Consider the following 19128-nt stretch of genomic DNA (forward strand, 5'->3'; position numbering starts at 1 on the left):
GAATTTTCATACAACACTATTGAAAGTGTTTAAAATATCTGTAGATGTTGTCTGTGTTATAATAAACACCTAATAAAAGAGGCGCTTTTTGTATATTTTTTTATGAACTCAAATGTGAAAGTGTCTCTTTTAGGTTGTGTGTGGTCTAGCGTGCTGTAATTAATGTTGGTGGTTCCTGCACATGTCTGTAATCATAGGAAAAAAGAAAAATGTCTCCACCATAATCTATGCAGAAGTTATTGTGTTCCAACTGATGAGAGGTGCTGTACAAGCCACAGGAGCGATCATTGTGTTCATATTTCACTATTCTTTTGTTTGATCAAACATAATTCAGTGTGTTTGGAGCACGTCAGACATATAAAAGGATTACTTATGCACATCAGCTCAAAAACAGAGGAGAATGGCCCTGAAGGGCACAGCATAAGGTAAGAGATGACAGCTGTCTGTGCTATCTGGGGCTGCTTATTGATCATGAATGTATTGTTTACATTTCTGCGCCATGGAAACACCGCGATTCATTCAGCAACTGTTTGATATGTGAATATAATTCAGTAAAATGAATGCTAGAACCGTATGAGCACCGGCAAGAGCTTTCATTTGAGCTATAACTTGTACATGTGTCATATGAAAAATACGAAAATGAACCAATGTTCAACACCCAGCTCGGGTCTCCAAAATACTGTGTATTTAAGTGTAAATAACTTGAGTACAGTAGAATAAAAACCAAAGTGATGCACATGTGCATGAAATATAGATTCTACACTTTCAAACGAAACCACTTACAGGGGTCTGGTGCAATGCTAGCCCTTTAACTCTTAAAGGGAAAGTCGATGACGTCACAGACCCGGTACCGGGTCCGCAGAGTTTAACTGGTAAATTTCAGATATTCAATGTTCAAGTTAAAAAAATTCAAATTCATAACATGTTTTATGGCATATAAATATTCAATTTTGTTAGATTATAATTGGTTATAATTCAAATTAGCACAATTCAAATTAAGATTGTTTTGGCATAATATTAGCTCCATAGTTTCCCAGCACTGGGTTGTGGCTGGAAGGGCTGTGTAAAACATTTGCTGAAATAGTTGGTGGTTCATTCTGCTGTGGTGTCCCCTGATGAATAAAGGGACTAAGCCGAAGGAACATGAATGAATAAATGGCAACACCTTAGTTAAGATCCTATTGCTAAACCATTAACTAACACTACTAGCTTCATAAACTACTAGTTAGTAGACAGTAATAAGTTAATAATATGGATTATTGTGACTTAAACAAAAGTGTTACCTAATTCTAGAAATTAATGCTCATCTACACTCATTTCCAAATGTCTAAAAGGGAACATAACTGTATTTCTAGAAAGTAATAATCAAAAAATCGGTGACGCACTGTCATACGCAACAGCTTTTAGTCTATCAAACGGCAGTTTTCTGTAATCTGTTCCCATCAGTGGCTCCTTTCACACCCTTTCAAAAGCAGACTGCACTTCTGGATTGATTGTGAATGTGATTTTAACATAACAGCATCGAGTTAAGCACTGAATGAGGAGCTCAGCAAGAGATGGACGTTATTACGTGCCATTCTCCACAACTTTAGACGCTTAAGATCTCAATTACATCTTCAAAAAGCCGACGTGCATGAAAAATTCCATTTCCATTAAGTTACATGCTGTCGTCATCCGGCGGGTCAGAATGTAACGGCCGCACTGTTATATGGTTATTTCACAGATAAATGCAAGAGATTGAGAGGGAATGAATGATGTATTGTGTTTCGCTCAGAGAAACAGATTGACTTTTGGGACGTCAAACAAACCAGGAGTCAGGTTATGTGTGCTGAAATGCATTGTGGGGCTTTTATGCAATAGATGACATGTTATGGCCTAACCCATATACAGATTTGACTCAATATATTCACCAATATTTACATGTTATATCTTTATATATATATATATATATATATATATATATATATATATATATATATATATATATATATATATATATATATATATATATATTGTATGTAAATATGTTGTATTGTGTATATATATATATATATATATATATATATATATATATATATATATATATATATATATATATATATATACATACACACAAAATATTCATTCATTCTTGGGGGGTGAGGGTTGTTTGAGTTCACAAACAGCATAATAGTGTTCAAAGATGCCAGCTAAGTGTTAAAACATGCTAGAAATGTTTTAACAGCATGCAAATTCATCCTAGCATCTTGTTAAAACAACTTTGTCATGTTAAACTACTGTATGGTAATGTTAATTCATGCTAACAAATGCTAATATACGTTAGAAATGTGTTAACCATTCTAGAAACATGTAAACAACATGCTAATTCATGGCTACTTGTGTTAAAACATACTAAAAGCATCTTAAAGTGTACAACAAATCATGTGAGATGTTCGCCAAGTGTTAAAACACTTCATAAATAGGCTACACATGCTGATGTGTTTTAGCAGCATGTTAAAACATGCAGAAAAGTCCTAGCAACATGCTAATTCATCCTATTATCTTGTTAAAACAGCTGTCATGTTAAACTACTATATGGTAATGTAATTCATGCTACCAACATGTTAATTTAAGCTAGCAATGTGTTATTCATTCTAGAAACATGTAAACAACATGCTAATTCATGGCTTCTTGTGGTAAAACATACTAAAAGCTTGTTAAAGTGTAAAACAAATGTAAAAATAACAAAGACTAAAAGCCAGGTGTTAAAACATGTCATAAATATGCTACACATGCTAATGTGTGTTAGCAACATGTAAAACATGCAGAAACATTCTAGCAAATTGCACATTCATTCTAGCATCTTGTTAAAACAAATTTGCCATGTTAAACTATGTTAAACTAATGTTAATTCATGCTAACAAAATGTTGATTTGAGCTAGAAACATTTAAACAACATGCTAATTCATGGCGACTTGTGTTAAAACATACTACAGCATGGTTAAGTCTAAAACAAATGTTGTAAGATGTTAGCCAACATGTTAACAACATTAAAAGCCAAGTGTTAAAACATGTCAGAAATATGCCACACATGCTAATGTGTATTACCAGCATGTTAAAACATGCAGAAAAGTCCTAGCAACATGCAAATTCATCCTAGCATCTTGCTAAAACAATTTTTTTAATGTTAATTCAAGCTAACAAAGTGTTAATTTAAGCTAGAAATGTGTTAATCATTCTAGAAACATGTAAACAACATGCTAATTTATAGCTACTTGTGTTAAAACATACTAAAAGCATAGTAAACCACATGTTAAAAGATGTTAGCCAACCTGTAAGCAACATGCTAATTTGTAGTTACAATTGTTAAAACATACTAAAAGCATGGTAAAGTGTACAACAAATGCTGTAATATGTTAGCCAACATGTTAACAACATGAAAATCCAAGTCTTAACAAAACATGCCAGAAATATACTACACATGCTCATGTGTATTAGCAGTGTGTTAAAACATGCAGAAACATGTAGCAACATGTGAATTCACCCTCGCATCTTATTAAAAATGTTAGCCAACATGTTAACAACATTGAAACTCAAATGTGCTGTGGTAAAACATGTCAGAAAGATGCTACACATGCTAATATGTTAGCAGCATGTTAAAACATGCGGAAAAGTCCTAGCAACATGCAAATTCACCATCGCATCTTATTAAAACAACTTTTAAGTTAAATTACTGTATGTTAATGTTGATTTATGCCAGCAACATGCTAATTTAAGCTAGAAATGTGTTAACTATTATAGAAACATAATAACAACATGCTAATTAGTAGTTACTAGTAGTAAAACATGCTAAAAGCATGGTAAAGTGTACAACAAATGTTGGAAGATAGTCAAAATGTTAACAACATGGAAAGCCAAGTTTGCTGTGTTAAAACATGTCAGAAAGATGCTACACATGCTAATATGTTAGCAGCAGCATGTTAAAACATGCCGAAAAGCCCTAGCAACATGCAAATTCACCATTGCATCTTATTAAAACAACTTTTAAGTTAAATTACTGTATGTTAATGTTGATTCATGCCAGCAACATGCTAATTTAAGCTAGAAATGTGTTAACTATTATAGAAACATGATAACAACATGCTAATTAGTAGTTACTAGTGGTAAAACATGCTGAAAGCATGGTAAAAGTGTACAACAAATGTTGAAAGATAGCCAACATGTTAACAACATATAAAGCCAAGTGTTGAAACATGCAGAAAAGTCCTAGCAACATGCAAATTCATACTAGCATCTTGTTAAAACATGTTTGTCATGCAAAACTACTCATGCATGCTTAGCAGAATCATGCTAGCAACCTGTTTTAAACCTTTTGAAGTAAGTTAAATCGTACTTTATTTCCACTTAACCTTTAAAATCATCAAGCTGTTGCAAACATTCAGCAAAGGCTTCCGCAAGTCAACAAACTTTATCTAGTAGGCAATTATAAGGCTAGCAATTAAATATTAAAGAGCAGAACACTATTCAGCAGTGATTCAGCAGCAAGAACTGAAACACTCGAACAACAGTGATTATAATAAGGTCAGTGACTGCATTTGAATAATTAATGAGACTTACATTCACAGCTGGAAATTAAGAGCGAACAGGACTCATTTTCTCTGCCGCTCAGACTGACGCTTGCCCTAATGGAGAGCTAACATTTTCAGGAGAACAGATGTATTATATTCATGCGACCTTTTATTTAACTCATATCCAATGCAACGAAACGCATGATGGAAGCTTCTGGGAAGCATTTATTTAATACGGATTATTTCATAATAGCAGTGGAGTTCATCAGTGGTCCTGCACGGACGCCAGATTTGACTCGTTTGCCTCATTTGACTCATTTGATTCAATCTCCTTGGGTCTGTTTTAATTAAAAATAAAACCTCTGAGCGCAGTCAGACTTGATGTAGACACACACATTTCTAAAAGCACAGCCTTCATGGCAATCAATAGTAATGGCAGCTCGGTCTTGACCTGAATATAGACTCTCTGAGGGAATAATGGGCTGGAGGAAAACTGGGTTAATACCAATTTTAAGGAGAAGTTTTGACATTATTTATTGGTTACAAACCTAAATGACGTCTATAAAAGTGATTCATATCCAGTCGAAGTCAGAATTATTCACCCTCGTGCATTACTAGCCCCCTTTATATTTTTATTCCCAATTTCTGTTTAACGGAGAGGTTATTTTAACACATTTCTAATTATAATAGTTTTAATGGCTCATTTCTAATAACTGATTTATTTGCCATGATGACAGCACACAATATTAGACTGGATATTTGACTAGTATTCAGCTTAAAGTGACATGTAAAGGCTTCACTAGGGTAATTAGGGTAAAGTTAGGGTAATTAGGCGAGTCAATGTATAACAGTGGATTGTATTGGAGACAATCCAACACTAATATTGCTGAAGGGGCCAATAATATTGACCTTAAAATGGGTTTTAAACTATTAAGAACTGCTTTTATTCTAGCTGAAATAAATCAAACAAGACTTTCTCTAGAAGAAAAAAATATTAGAGGAAATACTTTGAAAAACTCCTGAATCTGTTCAACATCATTTGGGAAATATTGGAAAAGAAAGTGAAATATATTTATTATATTTGTATGATACTTCTGGACTCAGGATGAAGCCTAAATTTCATACACTGGAATTCTCATGTTTTTAAATAAATACTATAGTTATTTATAGTAAATACAGGGCTCTATTATAATGATCTAGGCACAAAGTCTAAAGCGCATGGTGCAAAAGCATTAAGGCTGTGTCAGACTCTACTTCTACTATTTTAAGGATGGATAAATATGCTCTGCGCCCCGGCGCATGGTCTAACAGGGTTGTGCTTATTCTCTTAATGAGTTCTGGGTGTGTTTTGAGCATAACCTGCATTAAACCAATCAGAGTCTCGTCTCTCATTCCCTTTAAGAGTCAGTTGCATCGCACCATGGTGCATTTGCAATTTACATGTAAAAACTGAACGCTTCACTCGCGAGAAAACAGTTAAACAGAGCATCTGCAGCACGAGGATAAAGAACGAGCCTCCTCCATTCAGCCTCTTTACTTTCTCTTTACTCTTTACTTTGGTGGAGTGAGGAAACTGTGGAAACTCACTGCACTGAACACATCCATTAGCCCACATATTTAATTTAGTTTGTGAAGCACAAAGATTGGCTTCAAAACTATTTCTAACTTCAGCTCTAATCTCCAGCAAAGGAATAAATTTATTGTCTGCATTTTATGTCCTAAACTTGTCTTTTTTATTCCTGTTTATGTAAAGCACTTTGAATTGCCACTGTGTATGAAATGTGCTATATAAATAAACTTGCCTTGCCTAAATGAACAATAATAATGAACTGTGGTCAGAAAACTGAGTTATATCCAAACACACATCCTGTTCCTATGCCCCGTATGCTGATGCTGATCGTCATTAATAAACTGAAAAAGCCCCCCGAGGTGAAGAAGGTACAGAGGCAGTGGTGTTTATATTGATGTTGAAAATCATCATCTCTGTATCATTTTAATCCTTTAATTGTTTTCATCTGTAAAGATATTTGTGTGTTGCTGATCATCCTGTGTGTGTTCAGCAGTGTGTATGCGTTTGGACCTGTATAGGTGCATAACTAACAGGCTCTGCTGGACTTCAGAGCAGCTTTTAGTTGGTCAAGGGTGCTGTTGGTCTATTTCAGTTCCTCAAAATATCAACGCACCAGCAATGCGCCTTAACACACCTCCTTTATAGAGCAGCACACCTATGAGTCCATAACGTGGCGCAAATGAATTTGCTATTTAAACAACATGAAGCAAAACATGAAAATGACAGTTGCGCTGTTCTGAAAATAGAAACAAATCACATGAAACACGACTTGCACCTTATTGTGCCAGATGTATGAGAGAGTCCAAAATGTTTTTGAGCCAAGTTATAGTTAAGTGTATTATACTGTATGAATAATACTATTCAACATTTTGCTAATGAATGCTCCAGCATACTGTAGGATTACCTATAAAGAGCTGATATTGTAGTATACTTTAGTTTTTACCACAGTAAACTGTGGAATTGTAGTATAATTTACCCAATAGTTGTAGAAAATTACGTTATTGGGTCAGTTGGTGTTTCTGTGTGGAGTTTGCATGTTCTCCCCATGTTGGTGTGGGTTTCGTTCAGGTGCTCCGGTTTCCCCCACAGTCCAAACACATGCGCTATAGGGGAATTGATCAAACAATTTGGCCGTAGTGTACGAGTGTGTGTGTATGGGTGTTTCTCTGGATTCCAGCTGGAAGGGCATCCACTGCGTAAAACATACAGTATCTTGGAGTAGTTGGTGGTTCATTCCGCTGTGGCAACCCCTGATGAATAAAAAGACCTAGCCAAGGAAAAATGAATGAATCAATATTGTGATTCTGACAAAAATTCAAGTGTTTATAAATCATTTTTAAAATTTTAGTGTGCTGTATTCTGCATTAATAAATCTGTCTCATGCATTTTAACTGAGTATTATTCTTCAAATGATAATTGTTCAGAAAGTATAACCCTAATAAATGTTATTTTGTACAGATTCACGATGAGTTTAGCAATTTAAATGAATGCATTTGAATTATGATTATTTAAATAAATCATATAGATGCAAATAGGTGATAAATTACACCAGTTTCACATAAAATAACTGACAATTAAGCATTACATTGTTTATTCATTTGTTTATGCTAATGTAACACTTCATAAACATGAATACATAACATAAACATGTTATGCAATGTTTATTTTCTTACTTAATTTTACCAATGGAAGGGCATCCGCTGTGTGAAACATATGCTGGAATAGTTGGCGGTTCGTTTCACTGTGGCGACCTTTAAAATAGAGACTAAGCCGAAGGAAAATGTATGAATGAATAATAAACACTTTTTTTTCCTCTCAGTGTAATTGCTTGCATTATAGTAATCAGCAAAATTCAGCATCGTGAGAGTTCTGAGATCTTTTATTTTCCTCAATCAGGTGTTCACAAGGCTTATGAAATGTATTTTTCAGAAATTAAATATAATTTTCTATGATTCCTGTGTGGACTGACCTCATTCTTGGCTAATATATACGGACAGTCTTCGCAGAAGAGTCTTATAGGCACATTTACTGTAAAATAACTACTAAAATTGGTGGAATTGTCCTCCTGATTGTGTTAGCGCTCATGCGTAACATTGGTCCTTGTGCATCACCACAGGCTGGACAGTGGAAGTAGGTTAATGGGATTCTGCTGTGTGGGATCTGTGCCGTGAAGGAAAACAGGCTTCATTTGACTTTTAAAAACTTTTCAGGCTGGATTTCAGAGCTGATTTCGGAGGCATCGTGTGTGAGATTTTGTGAAATGAATTTAAATGTGCTGTATTGCATTACTGACATGCATACATTTATGGAACAGATCTGCTGCAGTTGAAAGCGAGCATCAGAATGGGGAAGAAAGGGGATTTAAGAGACTTTGAACGTGGCATGGTTGTTGCTGCCAGACGGGCTGCTCTGAGTATTTCAGAAACTGCTGATCTACTAGGATTTTCACGCACAACCATCTCTAGGGTTTACAGAGAATGCTCCGACAAAGAGGAAATATCCAGTGAGCGGCAGTTCTGTGAGCACAAGCGCCTTGTTAATGCCAGAGACCTTCTTGCTGTGAGGCCACTGAGCCACCATGCCGCCTGATTCATATCTGTCTTATTTATTTATGTTTTTGTCTCATTTGTGTCTCAAATGATAGTTTTGATCATTGAAATCTATATAATTAATTGGCGTATAAGTGTCACGTAACACTAATAAGTATCAACACTTTTATTTGATCAAATAATGCATGTTATAAGATTAAGATTTGATAGCCAGTAGTTATATTTTCGTGTTTCAGCGTCTGTTTGCATAATAACAAAGTATATCTTTGCTCAAATAGCTGCGTTTCCTCGGGCAGGATTATTGAGAGCATCAGGATACGCATTAACCGTGGGCTGTAAGAGGCTCTCTCCTCTTTCTTTTCACTAAAGCTTGTGAATGCAGCTGAACAAATAAAAGAACATGATCTCCAGTCAGGTTGGACATGTGGACGGATGATTAGCACAGAAAATTAACTCAGCACAGCGTGTTCATAAACCCGACCACAAACACTGCAGACCGATCCGATCACTAGGACTGCTTGTTCACACTACTGCAAATAGAAACATGCTAAAACATGCCAGCAATGTGTTAAATCCTGCTTAAAATATCTTAAAGGATGCATCCTTTGTGTGCTAAAACATTTTAAAAGATGCTGGTGTGGTGTGCTAAATTAGTTAAAACATGCTAGCGACATCATGTAAGATTGTAGCAACATGATAAATATGATAGGAGTGTGCTAAAACATGGTGGAAACATGTTATAATGCTAGAAGTGTGGTAAAACAGCATTATAAAACATGCTGTATGATGTAGCAATGTGCTAAATGATTTTACAAGTATGAAATAGTACCAACAACATGTTTAATCATGTGAATGATGTATTTAAACATGCTAGAAACATGCTAAAACGGTTTGCCGTGTACTTAACATGCTAAAACATGATAAAAACCTTTTAGTATTGTAAAGAACAGACTAAATCATGTAACCATGTCAAAAAAATTTGCTAAATTGTTTTAGCCATCATTCTATCAACATGATAAAATCATGGTTTCATGGTAGAAACATGTTATAATGTTAGCAGTGTGGTAATAAGAGTATTATAATCAGGTTAGAAACATGCTACATAATGTAGCAATGTGCTAAATGACAATACAAAGCATAAAATAATACCAGAAACATACTTAATCATGCAAATAATGCATTTATACATGCTAAAAACATGCTAAATCATACTAAAAAGGTTTGCCATGCAACATGCTAAAACATTATAAGACCTGTTAGTGATGAAAGTATTGTTAAAAACATACTAAATCATGCTAACCTTGTAGTTAACCATGTCAAAAACATGCTAAATTGTGTCAGCCATTATTTTAAAAGCATGCTAAACATGTTAACAATGTGCTAAATCATAGTAGAAACATGTTATAATGTTAGCATTGTGGTAATACAGTATTATAATCAGGTTAGAAACATGCAATATAATGTAGCAATGTGCTAAATTATGTTACAAAGCAGACAATAATACTGAAAACATACTTAATCACACTAACAATGAATCTAAACATGCTAAATCATGACATAAAGACCAGCCATGTACTTAACATTCAAGCAAATGTGATGGATCTTGTCGGAAACATGTTAAACCAATTTAGCCATGTATTAAAATATGCTAAAACACTAGAAACCTATTAGTACTGTAAGAATTGTCAAAAAAATGCAACCTCATGCTAACCATGTACTTAACCAATGCCAAAAACATGCTAAATTATGTTAGCCATCATTCTAGGAACTTGATAAATATGTTAACAGTGTGCTAAATCAGGGTAAAAAACATGTTATAATGTTAGCAGTGTGGTATAACAGTATTATAATCATGTTAGAAACATGCTACATCGTGTAGCCTTGTACTAACACATAAAATGTTACTTTTGTGTTAAATAATGATGAAAATGTGTGAATGATGTTCTTAAACATGCTTAATAATGTTAAAACTGGTTTGCCATGTATTTAACATGTTAGCAACATGATGGAAGCTTTAAATAATTTTAGCCATGTACTAAAACATGCTTAAACATTATAAAACCTGCAAGCGATGTGTTAAAGTTTTGTTTAAAACATGCTAACCATGTACTAAACCATGGCAAAAACATGCTAAAACATGCTTAAACATTATAAAACCTGCAAGCGATGTGTTAAGTTTTGTTAAAAACATGCTAACCATGTACTAAACCATGGCAAAAACATGCTTGAAGCCTGCAAGCCATGTAAAACATGGAGGACTGTGTAAAATCAGGTTGAAAACAAGTTATATTATTCTGGCCATGTAACGAAACGTGTAAAAACATGATAAAACCTGATATATATATATATGTGTTAAATACGGTTAGAAACATGCTAAATCATAATAAATGGCAATTAGCAGCATTGTAAATCATGCTATTAGCATGCTAATAAGCGTACTAAATTATGCTAGAAATATGTTAGCCTTGTGCTACCTAATAAAACATGCTCTCAATAGGTAAAACATGCTTGGTGATGTTTTTAATAATGTTGAGTGTGCTAAATATGCTAAATCATGTTAACAGTGTGAGTGAACATGCCAGAAATATGCTAGCAGCATTGTAAGTTGCGCTGGAAATATGTTATATTTGCTGGAAACATGATAGCATTGGCTCTAAATATTACTGGTGTTGTTGTAAAAACATGGTAGAAACACTGTAATGTTCAATTAATGACAATAAAGGGATAGTTCTGGCATAATTTACTTATTCATTCATTCATTCATTTTCCTTCAGCTTAGTCTCTATTTCAGAGGTCACCACAGTGGAATGGACCACTAACTATTCCAGCTACAACCCATACATGCTCATTCACACACACACTCATACACTACTGCTAATTTAGTTCATTAACTCCCCTATAGCGCATGTGTTTGGACTGTGGGAGAAACTGGACCACCCAGAGGAAACCCACGCCAATAGGGGAGAACATGCAAACTCCACACAGAAATGGCAAGTAGTCCGGCCGAGATTCTACTCTTACTTCTCATTTACTTGTCAAAAACCTGTTTGACTTTCTTACACAAAAGAAGATAATTTGAAAAATGCTGAAAACCTGTAACCATTGACTTCCATGATAATAGTTTTTTCTACAATGGAAGTCAATGGTTACAGGTTTCCAACATTTTTCAAAATATCTTCCTTTGTGATCGACATAAAAAAAGAAAGTCTTAAAAGTCTACATCCACATGAGGATGAGTAAATAGTAAGCAAATTTTAATTTTGGCGTGAACTATGCCTTTAAATAGATCATTTGTGCTTGTTTTTTTTTGCATTTATAGCAAAAAAAAAATAGGATGTTCCTGTGTTTAGGCAGTTTACTTCTTGTCTGGCATGCAAACATGATTGCGATACCGTAACACCAAATTGGGATTACAGGAGGGGGGAAAAAGGAAATTAGTGTTCTACTTTTACAAAGCCGTGATGCCGGAGGACAGCAGCGTCTTCATTTCCTACATCAGTACACTGAGCAGGGGAAACCGATGACGTCTGCTGTTTTACCGGCTTCTCGGCTGTGTTCAGATTTCAGCTCTATTCTTGAACACTAGCCTGTGACATCACATGTGTGTCAGGAGCTGATGGTGTAATAAAAGCAGCAGCGCGGCCAATAAGGTCTGATCTAACCAGATTTCCAAACCCACACTGATTTGCTTTGGGAGAGAATAGTGAGAGATAAAGCGTGTCTGTGAGTTTTTGCTCATGAGTTTAAGATGTAGATGATTACACCCTAAATTTCATCAATGTTTCGTTGTTGTTGTTCGCTGACAAAGTGGTCTTTATGTCTAGGGCTTGTCTGATTGTTTTAGATTATGTATAAGGCATAATTCCCATCCAGTTGGTTGTTTTTTTTTCCAATTATTACATATTTGTCTGTAATACTCGATTCTGATTGGTCAGTCAAACATGCAAAGGTATGTTATTCCCAGACAACCACTAAATAACACAAGTTCAATATGTTCATATCTATATACTTAAACGATTGTGTCAAGCTACATTTTTTTAACTGGCGCCTTTTTGTGTCTGAATAATGCACAGGTTAGTGTATACTCCATCAGCTGTTTTAGTTTCTGTTGTGTTTTTGACTGTTTGTCTCCATCTAGTGTCTGAATAATACGCAGGTTAGTGTATACTCCATCAGCTGTTTTCGTTTCCATCAGCTTTGTATTTTTGACTGTTTGTCTCCATCTAGTGTCTGAATAATGTGCAGGTTAGTGTATACTCCATCAGCTGTTTTAGTTTCTGTTGTGTTTTTGACTGTTTGTCTCCATCTAGTGTCTGAATAATACGCAGGTTAGTGTATACTCCATCAGCTGTTTTAGTTTCTGTTGTATTTTTGACTGTTTGTCTCCATCTTGTGTCTGAATAATGCACAGGTTAGTGTATACTCCATCAGCTGTTTTCATTTCCATCAGCTTTGTATTTTTGACTGTTTGTCTCCATCTAGTGTATGAATAATGTGCAGGTTAGTGTATACTCCATCAGCTGTTTTAGTTTCTGTTATGTTTTTGACTGTTTGTCTCCATCTTGTGTCTGAATAATGCGCAGGTTAGTGTATACTCCATCAGCTGTTTTAGTTTCTGTTATGTTTTTGACTGTTTGTCTCCATCTTGTGTCTGAATAATGCGCAGGTTAGTGTATACTCCATCAGCTGTTTTAGTTTCTGTTATGTTTTTGACTGTTTGTCTCCATCTTGTGTCTGAATAATGTGCGGGTTAGTGTATACTCCATCAGCTGTTTTAGTTTCTGTTATGTTTTTGACTGTTTGTCTCCATCTTGTGTCTGAATAATGCGCAGGTTAGTGTATACTCCATCAGCTGTTTTCATTTCCATCAGCTTTGTATTTTTGACTGTTTGTCTCCATCTTGTGTCTGAATAATGTGCAGGTTAGTGTATACTCCATCAGCTGTTTTAGTTTCTGTTATGTTTTTGACTGTTTGTCTCCATCTTGTGTCTGAATAATGTGCGGGTTAGTGTATACTCCATCAGCTGTTTTAGTTTCTGTTATGTTTTTGACTGTTTGTCTCCATCTTGTGTCTGAATAATGCACAGGTTAGTGTATACTCCATCAGCTGTTTTCATTTCCATCAGCTTTGTATTTTTGACTGTTTGTCTCCATCTTGTGTCTGAATAATGTGCAGGTTAGTGTATACTCCATCAGCTGTTTTCATTTCCATCAGCTTTGTATTTTTGACTGTTTGTCTCCATCTAGTGTCTGAATAATGTGCAGGTTAGTGTATACTCCATCAGCTGTTTTAGTTTCTGTTATGTTTTTGACTGTTTGTCTCCATCTTGTGTCTGAATAATGCGCAGGTTAGTGTATACTCCATCAGCTGTTTTAGTTTCTGTTATGTTTTTGACTGTTTGTCTCCATCTTGTGTCTGAATAATGTGCGGGTTAGTGTATACTCCATCAGCTGTTTTAGTTTCTGTTATGTTTTTGACTGTTTGTCTCCATCTTGTGTCTGAATAATGCACAGGTTAGTGTATACTCCATCAGCTGTTTTCATTTCCATCAGCTTTGTATTTTTGACTGTTTGTCTCCATCTTGTGTCTGAATAATGTGCAGGTTAGTGTATACTCCATCAGCTGTTTTAGTTTCTGTTATGTTTTTGACTGTTTGTCTCCATCTTGTGTCTGAATAATGTGCAGGTTAGTGTATACTCCATCAGCTGTTTCTGTTGTGTTTTTGACTGTTTGTCTCCATCTAGTGTCTGAATAATGCACAGGTTAGTGTATACTCCATCAGCTGTTTTCATTTCCATCAGCTTTGTATTTTTGACTGTTTGTCTCCATCTTGTGTCTGAATAATGTGCAGGTTAGTGTATACTCCATCAGCTGTTTTCATTTCCATCAGCTTTGTATTTTTGACTGTTTGTCTCCATCTAGTGTCTGAATAATGCGCAGGTTAGTGTATACTCCATCAGCTGTTTTAGTTTCTGTTATGTTTTTGACTGTTTGTCTCCATCTTGTGTCTGAATAATGTGCGGGTTAGTGTATACTCCATCAGCTGTTTTTTTTTTAGCTTTGTGTTTAACCCCTGGAGGTACATTCTTGCTTATTACGCTTATTAACTTATTACTATTGCAGAAAAAAAAACTGAGCATCAACTGAACGCAGCCAACACCATCTTACCTATTATTAATATGAGGTCTCAAGATAGCACCAAACAGTCCAGAGCAGTGGAGTGAAAGATATGCATATATGCATATGAACATGGCACAACAACTGCCAGGATGATTGGTAGCCAGATGAGCCTGCGCTATTAGTTTAATTCATAGTTATCTAAGAATTGCTCTCTGAGAATATCATAATTGGCCTAGGAACCAAGGAATCCTGAGAGCCAAAGTGCATTCATTTAATACGTGTGCGGAGTTGTTGACGTGAAAGTGGTTTTCTTTTTTTTTTTTTTTTTTATCAAAATATTATGTACTGCAATCAGACGATTCATTGTTTACATGTTCAGATCCAGTCATCGCTTATATATAAGCTGATATTTGAATTTAAATCGGTCAGTTGCATAAAATACTGTGTCATATGCATGATTCATTGTTTGTTAGAAACCATGAGTTAAACCTGAACAGATGTGTGTGTGTGTCTCACGAATGAACTCAGCCGCTCGTTTAAATAACCGATTTTTTATACCTTTAAAGGCACCAGTTTTATAACAAACTTTTTGTATCTTCAATTTCATGAAAAGTTCTCATTTAATATTCAAAAGTGGCGTTATCTGGCTAAAAAGCCAGGCTGATTTTATTTTAAATTGTGTTGATCTTTAAGAGGTGGGCATTTTTGATATTCTGTTTTACCACTTCATCTGAAAATACTGCCAACAACTGGAAAAACATACAATTTAAGCATGCAGTAATAATATGAATAAGTCAGATGAATGATATATGAACAAGTCTTCAGAATGTACACAAAAAACAAAGTACAATTTGCTTTGTTATAAGAATGTGAAAAAGTTTGCTCTATACTGTAGATTGTGTATGCACTCAGAATTAGGGCTGCGCAAAAATATCGATATATCGAACTATCGCAATAATTTCTTTCACGATAGTATATCGATAGTTCAACCTGAAGTATCGATTCAAGTTGTGCCAAACAACCTCCTCCTTTGCTCTAGTAGATGTCGCTAACTCGCTACCAACAAAACGCTAAATAGTACGGTATCAGAAGCAAGCAAAGTGAGCATAGTGGAAAGCTTCCGTCTGCCTTAACATTGCAGGGTTACTGAAAACTGCATAGGAGGAAGGGGACATCAAATGGAAGGACCTGTCGTTGTAACAGACACCGCGTCAAACATGATCATGGCAGCACAGCTGGCCTGCATGTTGCGTGTAAAATGTTTTGTGCATGCCATCAATTTACCTATGTGCGACCAGTTTTCACAGCAAAATGTTCACGATGCTGTCAGTCGCACTGTCAGTTTCTAATGCTGCGTTTACACCAGACGCGGCACACGCGTCAAGCGCGAGTGATTTACATGTTAAGTCAATGCAAACGCGCGAATAGACATCCTGCGGCGCAATACGCGCGGCGCGAATGACGCAAATTGCGTGAATGGCGCGGGGCGAATTGAGCGTTTTGCACGTATCTCTCGAATTCGAAAATCTGAACTTCAGCGTACATTAGCACTGCGTTAACCAATCAGAAGCTTGCTCTTGTGGGGGCGTGATTGTGACGTAGCACCTGTTGTCGCTGTTCCGAGGGAAATCCTTCAGCCTTCACCGACAACAGTTCATCAAACTCGGCTTGGCTCAGTCAGAAGCACCGCTGTAAGCCTCCGTCATCCAGGTTAAGTTTCTACCCTAAACGTATCGATGCTGTTTTTCAGTCTTTATAAAGCACATAAACACTTATTTTCTTCATAAAATCCATGTTAGCCATTTAGCTATGAAGCTAGAGTCTTCGGGCAGACAGAAGTGAATTTGACACGCGAATGAAGCGTGGTTTGACGCGCGTATGAAGCGAGTAACCTTAAATGTTCACATGGCTATTTACGCGCAAATAGCGCGATTTATCCGCGCGTTCCGCGTCTGGTGTGAACACAGCATAATAGTTTACCGCATATTAGAGCACTGTGCTCTAGTTTTATGTTTACTTGATGCATTTATATTTTATTTACTTGCTTTAGGTTTATAAATTATTTCATTTATATGTGACTTTAGTCAATATGCATTTTAATAACAAATATGCATTAATAACAATATGCATTTCATGCAGTTCAGTGAGTTCTCTGTTCGATAACACTGTGCAGTTCTAATGAATTGAAATAGATAGAAAATAAATTGGAATTGGAATTTTAATTCGTCTGCTGACTTTATCAAGTTGTCAATATAACGTGACACACATAATACAAACTATTGCAATATATCACAATATTTATTGTATTATATCGGGATATATTGTATCGTGACCCATGTATCGCGATATGTATCATATCGTGAGGCCCTTGCCAAAACACAGCCCTACTCAGGGCCGGCGCATCCATAGAGGCGACCTAGGCGGCCGCCTAGGGCGGCAGTATTGAGAGGGCGGCGTCCGCCACACTCCCCTTACCACCCACGTCCTAACTCCTCAGTTATGTCCGCGACACTTCCCTCACCACCCGCATTCTCAGATATATTCGCACATAGGCGACAGAATAGAGAGGGCAGCGTCAGTGAGCGACACCTCCATCAGCGCCCACTTGTCCTCAGTTATATCCACGCATAGGGCGGCATAATAGAGGTCCTCGACACCCGCGCATCCTCAGTTGTTTCCGCGCATAGGGCGGCAGAATAGAGAGAGCAGTGTCTGCGACACCTCCCTCCCTCAGCATCCGCGCGTCCTCAGTTATTTCCGTGCATAGGGCGGCAGAATAGAGGTCCGCGACACCTCACTTCATTGTCATAAGCGGTCACTTTCGTTTTCACATTGGGGTTGAGGGCGGCGTGATCGTCCTCTGCCTAGAGCGGCAGTTCAGCTTGCTCCGGCCCTGCCCTTCTCAGAATATATATGAATTTTTGTATATAGTCATTTTTGTTTGTAATCAGACTAGACTTTTCCTCTGAACAGGAACGCCAGTCCTATCGGGATCGTCCTGACTGCAGTGGTGGCTTTGTCTTACAAAGTAGCGATCGCATATGAGGGGTGAGTGCATTATTATCAGCCTTCATTCATTTTTCATCTGTATAATGGTGATTGTCGAATTGTTCACGATTGCGGGAAGGATGGAGCGTGAGATTGACAGGCGGATTGGTGCAGCGGCAGCTGTAATGCGGTCGATGTATCGTTCTGTTGTGGTGCAGAAGGAGCCCAAAGACAAAGCTCTCGATTTACTGATCAATCTACAGTCCTACTCTCTCCTATGATCATGAGCTTTGAAAGGACAAGATCTCAGATACAAACAGCCGAATTGAGTTTCTTTCACAGGGTGGCAGGGCGTATCCTTAGAAAGGGACTGGAGCTCTGTCACCCAGAAGGAGCTCAGAGTAGAGCCGCTGCTCCTCCACATCCAGAGAAGTCAGCTGAGGTGGCTCGGGTATCTGTTTCAGATGCCTTCTTGACGCCTACCTAGGGAGGTGTTCCAGGCATGTCCCACCGGGAGGAGGCCCCGGGGAAGACCCAGGACACGCTGGAGGGACTATGTCTCTCTGCTGGCCTGGGAACGCCTTGGGATGCCCCCGGAGGAGCTGGAGGAAGTGTCTGAGGAACTGAGGGAAGTCTGGGGTTTTCTCTTAAGACTCCTGCCCCCACAATTTATAACAGGGGTTTATTCTGGAGACAATCCAAAACTAATATTGCTGAAGGGGTGAATTATATTGACCTTCAAATGGCTTTAAAACTATTAGGAACTGCTTTTATTCTAGCCGAAATTAAACAAATAAGACTTTCTCCAGAAGAACAAATATTGGAGGAAATACTGTGAACAACTCCTGAATCTGTTCAACATCATTTGGGAAATATTTGTGACAGGAGGAAGAATAATTCTGACTTCATCTGTTTATTGAATTATTGAATATCGAATGTCTTTTCTCTGATGGTCTGCGGTCGCCATAGAGACGGTGAATGTGTGAGTGTCAGACTCAGATTTATTTCCGTCTCGGCTGGAGGAAAGTTGGCAGGTTTTCAGCGTAACCTTTTCGTAGAAGAGCTGACCTTTACTTGCGTCTCAGACTCACAGCCGACGTCTTCTGCGTCTCAGAAGAAGAAAAAAGATCCAGAAATATGAGTGTGTCAGTAGCACACCTTTCACACAGTATCCTAACAACACCCGACGTGACAAGAAATGTATCCGTCTGCACTAAAAACCAAGCGACATTATTTAATTTCATTGACAGTTAGTTGTCTCATCAATGCGTAAGGCCTTATTTCTGCTCTATTTGTGTAAAGCATCACGCACACACACACACACACACAATTACACACACACAAACACACACA

General features: G+C 36.9%; 1 protein-coding gene across 12 annotated transcripts in view; it reads left to right on the forward strand.

Annotated features, from left to right (window-relative positions):
• pemt (phosphatidylethanolamine N-methyltransferase) overlaps positions 1-19128 on the forward strand; it is a 126094-nt gene that overhangs the window by 105074 nt on the left and 1892 nt on the right. For 7 of the 12 annotated variants that reach the window (XR_012387504.1, XR_012387502.1, XR_012387501.1 and 4 more), the window contains 1 exon segment: positions 17761-17835. The exons of the other annotated variants lie outside the window; for them this stretch is intronic. Coding sequence is in view for 4 of the 7 variants with exons in the window: in XM_073917467.1 (XP_073773568.1) it covers positions 17761-17835 (75 nt within the window). In the remaining 3 variants the exon portion in view is untranslated. 12 annotated transcript variants of the gene reach the window in all.

Source organism: Danio rerio, chromosome 12, assembly GCF_049306965.1.
Source record: "Danio rerio strain Tuebingen ecotype United States chromosome 12, GRCz12tu, whole genome shotgun sequence".
NCBI lineage: Eukaryota > Metazoa > Chordata > Actinopteri > Cypriniformes > Danionidae > Danio > Danio rerio.